Consider the following 11,103-nt stretch of genomic DNA (forward strand, 5'->3'; position numbering starts at 1 on the left):
TGTCTCTTGTTTGCGAACTTCATATAATATGTAAAAACTCCTTAGTTACAAGTTGATTCGAATTGTTTTTCAAAAATAACGTGAAAAACAAATCGAAAATTACAAGCTGTCTTTATAGAAAATGCTAACTTTTCCTTACATTAAAAGTTTGAAACGGGTAGGATGGCTGCGTCACGTAGTATAGCGATTCCGGTTTTATGTTCAATTGCGTCAGATTTGCCGAGGGATTTGATATACGACGATCAATTTCAAAGAATCGTTATGATGTTTGGCTTTATTGTAACAAAATCTATAACTAAAACAAACGTAGGTACAATTTATTAATAATCGTTTTAGAAACAAGGTGAGGAAAATATTACGTACATATTTATTTTGTAGTGAATGTATAAAGTTATGTAACGATCTAAAGTAATTGTTTTTCTTTTTTTTACAAAGAACATAAACAAAGCGATGTAAAAAAATTAAGTATTCCTTACACAATGACTTGAATAACAAATGGTCCGTGCTTACTTTTTAATAAACTTAAGAGCTCCTAACTTATTTGCAATCTTGTACAGATTTATAACTTAATGGTATTACATTTTGCACGCAACAAGTCGTTTTCTTTCCTTCTTAAATACAACGTTTGCTGAGCCCAGTATTTAAATAATAAAAGGCTTACTTTTGATCGTAGAAAATTGTTCTAACTACCAAAGACATTTTGATTTCAAAGGTCAATAAATTATGTTCAAAATGCATCAATATTCTTAGACAATAATCTTGTTTTTCATTAAGGGAAGCATTTGAGTCGATGAATAAACTTCGTTATTTTTGCAAAATCAATATGTATAAAACATACTAATTCTTGAGAAAAAATCCTATTTCAAAGTTGTATAAAAACACCTTGATTTATTCCTCATCGATGGCAAGTTAACTTCGCGATCGGAATTCATAACGAAATCAGTTCGAGTGTTGAACTTGTGAGTTCAGATTTACTTTGGCTTTGACAGTTATTGCTCGAATGACAGTTACGTGGGTCCGACGCTCTCAATGAATAAGTACCAAGAAAAAAGTAAAAAGAACAGCTGGCCAGTTGTCAACGCGTTGAATATCCCGTGAGTTTCCATCGCTCATGTACTTGTATTTATAAAACAACAATAAAAACAAATTGTTTCTTTTTTTTACAACTTTTATATAAAATCAGTTCTTAAGTCTAAACCATTCTTTAAGGTAAACTAAAACACTTATTTCAAACATATTAATTATGAAATACATATTTCAACGTTAAATAACGTAGTTTGGTTAACGATGAACATAAATAGTCGTTACCTAAATTTATAAGACAACAATTTTAAACATTTTACAATGTAATAATCCTTCGTAATAATCCCCGCAGCGGCGTAAAATATTTCAACTTAGACTCGTAATACATTTTAATATAATATTCCCAAAAGCTCGTGCTCTCCTTCGACAATTTATCGCACAAAAAATACTGTTCCAAAAATATTTTCTAAATTAAAAAGGTCATGACATTTGCGTAGAGCGTCTACGATCTCGTATACGTGCCTCGTCGGGTGCCTCTACGGGACTGCGAATGCAAGTTATAATATGAAATCCGACAATTCACAATAAACTTTTATTGTATGCAGATTTCAAATGTTATTGCATAATACAAATTGCATTAAGCTATATTGTAATGGTAGATAATAGACAGTGTTAAAACTAGATTTAATTCAATTACAAACTATTACATGAATTTCTTGAATAACTTACTAAAGTTTGGAAAACGATCATCTCCGTATAACTTTAATATTGTGACGTGACGTGTTCGTCACGGATGTGACGTTCGTAGAATTACGAAGCATATGACGTCACACGTGCAACACGGGTAGACTGCTGGGCGTCTGATAGTAGTGCGGAGTATCAGCGAGCGTCGTTGCGCCGATGACGTCACCCGCGGCCACCAGCAGCAGCCGCCGACGCCGGTGGTGACGCAGCAATGACGTCACGGTGGGGAAGCTGCGCTCGCCGCGCCTCGCGAAACCCAGAGCCAGCCGCCCGTCCGCACGCCGCCGCACGCCCACGTTGTGCACCGCGCCGCCGCACGACACACTCAAAGTGTACGCGTGATTAGGCTGCGAAAAGAAATGGAACAAATTAAATTTTCCTCAGACCTTGTATATCTCTACTAAATCTCAAGGCCATCGTAACTTGATAAGGATTTAGTTAAGCCCGCTGATCTCGTGCGGGTTAATTGAGTTTATAAAGTACCATCTTTCGACCACATCGCCACTTAAGATTAGGTGGGATGGTGGTTAAGAGCTGGGTTACTATAACAAAACACATCATTAAAATTCAGGTTGCAAGACATACATTTTGAATACCATTTAATTTATCAATACACGTTCATGATGTATTCGCTCCCTTATTACATTAAATATTACTCAATCTGAAAATTATTTCATCTCAAACTTTCGAAGAAATTATTATAGCTGTGTTCTGTACTTGTCTACTTTTTCACTTCCCTTTAGTTCAATACGATGGAAAGGCTTGGGATTGTAAAAAAAAAGTAAATAAAACAAGCAAAGGGTTGACAAGGGTAATAAAAATAAAATCACTCTAGACCTTCCGATAGGGATCCGGTCGAGCGTAAAATAGGACAACACTTTCAATGATGTAGGAATTTCTTGATTCCGAAGCGAAAGGAATTGGCATCCGCGAGACATATTTGTTTTACGAGTTTGACATCGTTTGTGGACACTTTATGTTAACCGGGTTGCGTGACGCAGTGTGGGTATATCAATAAACCTACAAGTACAGAACCTTTTTCATGTTCACATTCATAGGTTTACTTGTTTGTTTCGAACTCTCATTTGAGTAACGTTTTTTATCAAGAAAAAATTGCGACTGTTTTCAGTTAGTGTCAAATCGGAATTCATAGATTATGCCTACTTCTTTCTGTTACAGGTGTGAGAGCTTTTATTTTTTTTATCGTTAAAATAAATCGTGAACTAACGCTACAAAAGTATCAACATGCAAACTTCATTGACCTGACTGGAAGGTCTGAGCACAAATGTCCCATCAGGCTGTCCACGCAGCAGGTTCTCTGCCTCCGCACGATCCACGTTCATATAGAAGGGCTCGTTTTCGACAGGCACCGGCAGAGGGCGCGCCGCCATGTTGCATGTCTTCTTCGTACTCCATTTGTCTTCGCATTCTTTTGAATCGGTCTCTGAATCTTCGGAATGAGTTCCTTCATTTGTTTCTGGAAGAAACGTTCAAACGAACAAGTTAATATAATCTATGGAAATTGATGACTTGAACGCGCTAGAATCCTAACGAATATGAGAACAGCAGTAAGTCTCACCTGCAACAACGTCAGTGAGACAATGGAAGAGACGATAGAAGATGTCTACTGCGTCTTCAGCGACGCGGGAGCCCAGGTTGTGGACCAGAGGTACGCTCACTTTGATCCACCAACACATCCTTGTCACTTACAACATTATCACTACATCGATTTATTTAAGGGTTAAATAATGTTTTTAATTATTCCAAAAGTTAATTAATATACTGCGGCTTATTTTCAAAATGAGGAGCCGAAAAAATCCATATCCTTTTCAGAAAAAAAATTGTGCAAGTTTCGAAAACTTAAATATTTTAATTACCAAGTTTCACAGACAACTATATCTCTGTTTATATTTATGACTTTAATTGTTAAACTACTTACACTCAGAGTTTTCCCTTAGTGTAGATTTTCTATGAAAATTCTACTAAGTACTTTACATATAAATTAAAAAAAAGTATTTTTTTAAATATAAAAACTGAGTATTATTTTTTTCATGTACCAGAATAACATAAAATCAAGGATATTGGTATCAAGGTTACGTTAAGACAGGATCGTTTAGGAAGTAGATCATACTCGGGTGTCGGCAGTTAGTCACCATCAATTACACTCGTCGGTAGCTAATGAATCATGGCTTGGTGCTGGAGGGGACAGGGCGGTTGCTAGGCAACGGAGTACACACAGCACAATGACAGAGCTTCGATCTTCGTTAACGCCAGATTATGATGGAGTGAGCTAATGTTGAACATAGACTCACTGGTTATGAAGCTTTTTAAAATGTATTAAAGAGTTGTTTCAGATTTTAAAAAAAATACTTGAAAAATTAACTATAGCCTATTTGTGTATGATTATCACGTATTTTTATTAATGCTTAGTACAGTTTAAACACTTTCCTGGCACTTTTATCACTTTTCGTATAACTTGCTACTTAAAACAATATGACGTTACTTTCCTACGGCCGCGCTGCATCTCAACTAAAGATGTCCCACAAACAAAATGTTTTTATTTTGTCTCATTAATAAAAATTCTACGACAGTACACTAGTGATGTTCCCTTTATATCGAAATAAATAGGTTAATTTTTAATTCAAATTCAAATTTCTTTATTTCGGATAACAGAAATTCATATTTTATTACTTAAATCAGGAATCGAAAAGGCATAGATGTAGTAGTTACTAACTTACAAAAGTGAAATGATATTTCAATGCTTACTGATTTAACAAATTTGTGTTTTTTTTGACAAAAGAAAATATTTGATATAGTAACGAAATCTACTCAAAAATAAAGTAAAATCGATTTCGAAAACAAAAACGTAATAAGTACATACTTTATCGAACAGACTATTCACATCACTTCACACATGTCGTCCACATGATGTTTCGAAAAATAAAAACAAAATGTCGCACTTGTAGTATGAGAAAGTAATTATTTTTACTTTTTTCCAAATTCAAGTAATGTAATAGTTACAAAAACGTGTTATATGTAATATCTTGTGATATTATTCCTGTTATCTTTTTGCTATTAAAATACTCTAGGCGTACCGTTTTTATTCCGCCTCGGCGATTTTTGCGTACTCCAGATTGACGGCATGAATTATTAAACGTCAGCGCTCGTTTACCCCCGCTGCCCCCCCCCCTCGCCTCTACCAGCTACATCTTATTAGATTTCGCTAATTTAATTGTGCGAAGTCGAGCTTTTGAGCGGAACGGCCGCCTTTCACACCGTGGCAACAAACGCTACGTAACATTAATACGGTCTAAAAGAAACAGAATGTTCTTTCAAAAATATCTTTAAGTAAAGGCCTAATACATGCCTGAAAATTCATTTCACCAATGGTCATATCCCAGTGAACTTCAAAATGGGCAATAGTTAAAAACATATAACATTTCATATCTGTTTCGGTGTGATAGACAGCCAGTGAGAAATCCGTGTCGGAAATTATGTCGAATAGCATTATTCGTTATTATTATCATTTCCTCAGCTCAAACGCACTTTGGGGTGCGCACTTTCCGCGGTGACATTGGCCTTACGTAGTGATGTGTTACCCCCCCGCACTTACAGGCCCAGTCCCCTCGACACTCACGGCCTTCGGGACCTTTTAGCCACATTACATCTTTAGTTCTTTGACCTCTGTCTCATCGTCTTACGTGATGTCTCAAGAATGTCCCGAGCTAAGATATTATGTAACTTAATTTACTGAAGTACTTGAATAAAATACTGAGTGTTTTACTGACACGTTCAGAGTTGTTAAATAGTCGCTAATGGAGAAGCTTAATGTACATTTAGTTAGAGAAATATACACTGCGGGTGGCAATTACACTTATAAGGTACTCAGTTTGATTACATGTAGAGCAGAGTATATTCCATATGGTATATTACAATAAGCTATTTAGTAATTGTTTTCTAAATTAGTTAGTAACTCGTTATCAATCTGTGGCATTTGATTCTTACACAACAGCGGGTTGAAAAAAAAATTTTTTGAAAAAGACAAAATATAGATCTAGTACTTATAATATAGCTTTTTGGTTGTATGGTTACCTCGTCTAACCCCAAATCTATTTTCGAAGTAGTTCATAATGTAACCGAGCAGGGAGTCTTCGTGGCGACGGCGCACGTCGCAGTACTCCTGATGCAACTGCACCGGCTCCAAGTACTCCTCCACCGGCAGAGTCTACAAGCAGTTGAAGGTGCCATTTACTGCTAGTTAGGTATGACTCTATATCCGTATTTTTCTTTCCAACTTTCCAAATACATTTGGTTTTTTTTTTTTGGAATAGACGTGATGGTTACCAGTTTTATTTTTTAACAAATCAGATTTATAACGAATTTTCTTTCATCCGTAGTTAATGTTTTTAGGAACAAACTGGCCCAGAAATTATGTAATTAAGGAGCGGAGAGGCATCTCAAATTATGTTACCGGCCTACGGAAACTTTGTAAAATCTTTTTTAAGAATTCTGTGACTTGAAAAGATCAAATTAATTTAAAAAGATTTTTTTTCATGCAAAAAATTTAGAATAAGTGATGAAGATAAATTAATTTTAACAGATTAAGTAATGTTTAAGTAAATAAAAAAACACTTACTTGTTTTTCTTCTTTACTCTCAGCTTTGGCATCATCATGCATTACATGTATGGAGTCATACATATTTAAAACACTGTCATTATTTTCATAAATATTTCCGTCTTTCTCTTCCTTAGATATTTTCCTAGTTGGTAATACTTCTTCACTTTTCCTAAAGAAAGGAAATTTAAAAGACTGAAATAGCTCCTGAATTTTCACCATACAAGGTTTAACTTGGACTCCTTGGCCACTAGGAGACGTTTCTTTTGTATCGTTAATTTTATTCATTTCATTATAATTTAAATCTTCATAAAAATGATCTTCAATAATATTGTTGGAAATCGGTTCTGGTGATGGTAAAGATTTATATTTCGTTTTAACTTCTTGCTTTTTACATGACTTTTGGATACAGTAACGGTTCGATTTAACTGAATAGTATCCCCTATCTGTGTTATTTTCTATTTTTGAAAATCTTAATCGAATATCAAAGAAAGGGTATTCGTATGAACTGAGACGAAAGAAACTCTTCTTCCTTGTTGTTCCTGCATCCATCGGCAAATATGACGTCACGGCTTTCTCTGTTCTCTTCTGCTGATTTCTGTAAAGGAAACTCTTAGCAGGTACGATCTTCTTCAATATTTCCTCTACAGTATTTACGTTGACTTCTTCTCTCGTCTTTCTTACCGTGACTGTCTGATATTGACTTTCTGGACATATATTTGTCTCCTTGCTTACTTTTACTATCTCCTTTTTGGATGATGGTAAAATCACGTACTTATCGGGGTTTTCTTTCAAATCTTTAAGAAAAAGTAGCATTTTTTTTGCATCAGCCTTTGGCTTCCATAGCTTTATAATGCCTTCTGTAACATTCTGTAAAAGAAACGATAGCAGAAATTATTGAGAAGAAAAAACTTTCTTTTGAATTTTTTTTAAATCGATTTTAGAACGATGGCGTAATGTGATTGTAAGTAAGTAACGAGAGTAGTCAAGTTATATAGAGTAAGTATACCATACGACTTAAGTTTTATATTCGCGTTTCTCATGCCGTGGTCCTCTCAGAAGACATTGATCCTCTCGGAAGTACTGAACAAGTAATCAATTAGCAAGTTCGTCGGCCGCCGCTTCATTAGCCAGCTTGTTTGATTGTCGTTGTCTTTGAACTCAAGCATTTGTTGCTGATACTTCCGAGTGGTCGAACTATTCCTATCGTTTCAATTATTTATTACTAGCTAACGTCCGACTCTGTTCACGCGGAGTAAAAAAAACTTCATAAATAACAAATGTGTTCTTCCAGACTATGTTCTACATCTGTGCCTTCATGTAGATCCATTAAGTTGTTCCGGTGATACCTTCTAATAAACATCCATACATACAACCATCCATCCATCCATCGTCACATTTATAATGTTAAGGTATCTTTTACTTCAAACACTTAATTAAATTTTTGTCCACAAGCAATAGTTACTTTTGAGAGTTTGGTTTGAGATGTGTCATCATATTTAAATTTTCCAGACAAATCATGGTGTCACATCGTGATTGCCTCAATTGTTTTAATTGATCAAGTTGAAGAACGTTGTAAGACCACATCTTTAATTTAAAATTTGATAAAAAAACTACTTTTATACCTAAATTTGATATAATACAAAGTAATGAGAGCTTTTATCGTAAATATATCAGTCTCTGAGGTACCATCTCTTAAGAAAGCTTACCATTAAATTTTTGCCATCCAACTGCTTTTCTTTCACAAATTCACAAAACTCTTCCATCTCCCATCGCTGGAGCACCGAAAACACTTCTTCATGACTCCATTCTTCTAATTTATTTACTGGTTCCATATTTCACATAAATAAATATATAGAATGTTTAACTTGAAATTATTTTTATTCGCAACTCCGAGATAATTATCAAAGTAACCAAATTACACAAACACAGTATTATTTTACAAATATTTAAATTATAATTTATTTATGTAACCTTCATTTAATTTATTGCACTATAACACAAAAAAGTAAAAGAACATTCAAAGTCGTTAACAGGAATCCCTTCTAAGACTTCACCGCACCGTAAGACAACACAAAACGCGTGCAATATTCACTATAATCAAATGTCCCATTGAGAGGATGGAGCATACTAATTACACTCCACATAAAGCGACCTCTCCAGCTTCAACCGGCGTCACAGTGTGAGTGGCCAACTCGAGCCTTCATTTGCTTGATTGGACGTCTGTGTTTGATCTGTACATATCAGATACAGAGTATTTCGAATGTTTTATCAAATGTGCTAATTTGCTATACAAACATTACGTATTATTTTACTGTGTGTATCCAACTAGAATTCTAATTAGCTACTAGTAAATAGTATCATAGAAATTTTAGTATGCAGTACGTCAGATAATGATTACAACGGATGCTTTTACATATAACTTTTATAAGGTCGCGACCTCCAATTTGACTCGTCCCTGCGCATAATAAGGTTATAGCTCTCTCCCCATTTGACCTCATATTATCGAGTTATTCCTAAACACGTTACTGCCGTGAGGTCGTCGGTAATGTGCGCATTTATCGCAAAGTTGTTTATTATCTTATACAATAAGTAGCATGCAGTTTTGTAATAGAACAGCCTTGGAAAAGCAAGGGAAAGTTAGAATTAAAAAGAAGGAATCATTAAGAAGCCAAAAATGCATAGCAGAAGGAGAGTTGAAGTTAAAGACTATAAAAGAAGTAATCTGTAAGCCAATGTTATGAGAAGCCAAGTTACTAACGGTTTTGGTAGACCTATCCTAGTACCTATAGACCTAGTAGACTAGCACCCTGCGTGAAATTTCTACGGTGTCCTCATTTTTCTACCACGACTTTGAGGCGGATTTAACAAGGTTATTTGTGCGGCAAACCTGTGGTTCTGTTCAAGGCCCTGGGCGGTCGCCCAACTACACCCTATCCTAACGCCGGCACTGAAGTAAAGGTTCTTTCACGACCCAAATTTTAGGCTGCAATTATTGTTACTTGTTTAGGTCGTAATTGTAGTATATACCCAAATGTAACTATTCCTGACATTTAATCTCAAAGTATCTTAATTCCGAATATACATATAAAGTCGTGTTCACGGTACGTGGCGTTAGTCAAAGTGCAACAAGGGTCAAATGTGCGGATGATATCATTCATTTAGATGTCTCACATGTTTCGCACTCCTTCCCACAACAGCTGGTACTTACTGGTCTAAAATAATTATTATTCCTTTGCACCTTACTGTATACAAAGCTGTCGCATTAACTCATAGTAGTCATATTATGATAACCTAATATTTTTTTCGAAAGCATGACGTCATTATCGCCTTTTGAAGGAATCTAAACCAAAGGTGTTTTGTTGTTTTTTATACTGATTATAATATCATGAAGATACTATCTGATACTAATTTGATATATGTTTTGTCTTGTGACGAACACAACGAATGAACACAAATTATTTACATATGTATTTATTTAAACATAGAAAAAAAAATATTTACATTATTACTTACTAATGTTCTGAAAACAATATCAAAATCCGGTTCATTTTACGTTATCAGCGCTTATCAATAGAAGATAAAATGGCACGCAAAATATTTTAATACTGTATCAAATATCTTTCTGTTTTTTTTAATACGTTAATGTTGATCACTGTGAGTTCATCAAAGGTTCAACTAATCCTGCAGAGGACATCGTACATCTTATGCACGACCTCTGCGCCGCCGAAGCCGATGTAGCACGCGTTGTGGCTGGGATGCACCTTGCCCGGTGTGATAGACAGCTGGTGTCGAGCCCGGCCGATGTACAGTGTCTCTCCAGATATCGTCTTCCCGCCAGGAATTGCGCCAGGAGGTACATTCCCGTTTGACGCCGGCACCCATCGCAAGTTCTCCGGCCTCGCGCAGAGTACTTCGATGTTCTGCACCGGAATCTCCTTCCCATTGTACATGACTGATGCCGCGTTGTGTCTGACTGACAGCTTGCCGGGGATCAGGTCTCCGTTGTGCCAGGACCGGATCACCCAAAGCGGGCTTCCATCCCATCCCTCGTGGCCGCCTAGCACGGCCTTGCCTGTCAGATGTCCCGCCGTCGTCGCGGTTGTGGGAATCCAATCAAAGTCTCCAGAACTCTCAGCTACTTGCACCGGCTCGGAGCTGGTCGCGGCTGTCTCTCCATGGTATATGTAGTTGGTTATATAAGTAGGTTGGCTGGGAGGCTCCTGTGGGATAGGAATTGGTACCATCATGGTCCCCGGCACGAAGTAAGGATAGGGGGCGGGCTGGCCACTCTGACTGTGATCCGGCGCCGGGGGGTACTGATGTGAATGCTGAGGGGGTTGATAGGTAGACGGAGGAGCCGGGTAACTATAGGGAGGTGGAATAGGCCAAGGCGGGGGAGGGGCGCCGTAATATGGCGGTGGCGGTGGGCCGGGTGGAGGGTAACTCATTTTTACACAACTTTTAAATAGAACAAAATGAACACCTGTCACACCACTTAAGCAGTTTTAGAAAGTACTAGTGAGTGTTATCTTGCACCAATTTATTTATAGAGCTCTAGATCGAGTATCTTATCTCGGTCAATGATAAACCTGTCCACGTTCGACACTTCTATTTGACTCATACAGTATTAGTCATTAGTTAGTCGTCGTATATCACAAAAACAAAATAATAAACGTATAGACTGGTACATAAATAACTGGGAGCTGAGAATTCTTGAA

At 36.6% G+C, this 11,103-nt stretch overlaps 2 protein-coding genes across 2 annotated transcripts; both read right to left on the reverse strand.

Moving 5' to 3' along the window:
• Positions 1-1,803: 1,803 nt before the first annotated feature.
• On the reverse strand, positions 1,804-8,316 carry LOC106714000. The gene is made up of 5 exons (XM_045684023.1): positions 8,092-8,316; positions 6,398-7,252; positions 5,860-5,992; positions 3,030-3,244; positions 1,804-2,114 (listed from the first exon to the last, which is right to left on the reverse strand). Exons 1-5 carry the CDS (start codon positions 8,215-8,217, stop codon positions 1,851-1,853), a joined length of 1,593 nt encoding a protein of 530 aa, XP_045539979.1. The 5' UTR covers positions 8,218-8,316; the 3' UTR covers positions 1,804-1,850.
• Positions 8,317-9,896: 1,580 nt separating this feature from the next.
• Positions 9,897-10,918, reverse strand: LOC106714001 (protein tonB2). Its single transcript, XM_014506912.2, has one exon. The coding sequence runs from the start codon at positions 10,831-10,833 to the stop codon at positions 10,057-10,059; it is 777 nt and encodes a 258-aa protein (XP_014362398.2). The 5' UTR covers positions 10,834-10,918; the 3' UTR covers positions 9,897-10,056.
• Between the last annotated feature and the right edge of the window lie 185 nt (positions 10,919-11,103).

This window comes from Papilio machaon, chromosome 24, assembly GCF_912999745.1.
Source record: "Papilio machaon chromosome 24, ilPapMach1.1, whole genome shotgun sequence".
In the NCBI taxonomy this organism is placed as follows: domain Eukaryota; kingdom Metazoa; phylum Arthropoda; class Insecta; order Lepidoptera; family Papilionidae; genus Papilio; species Papilio machaon.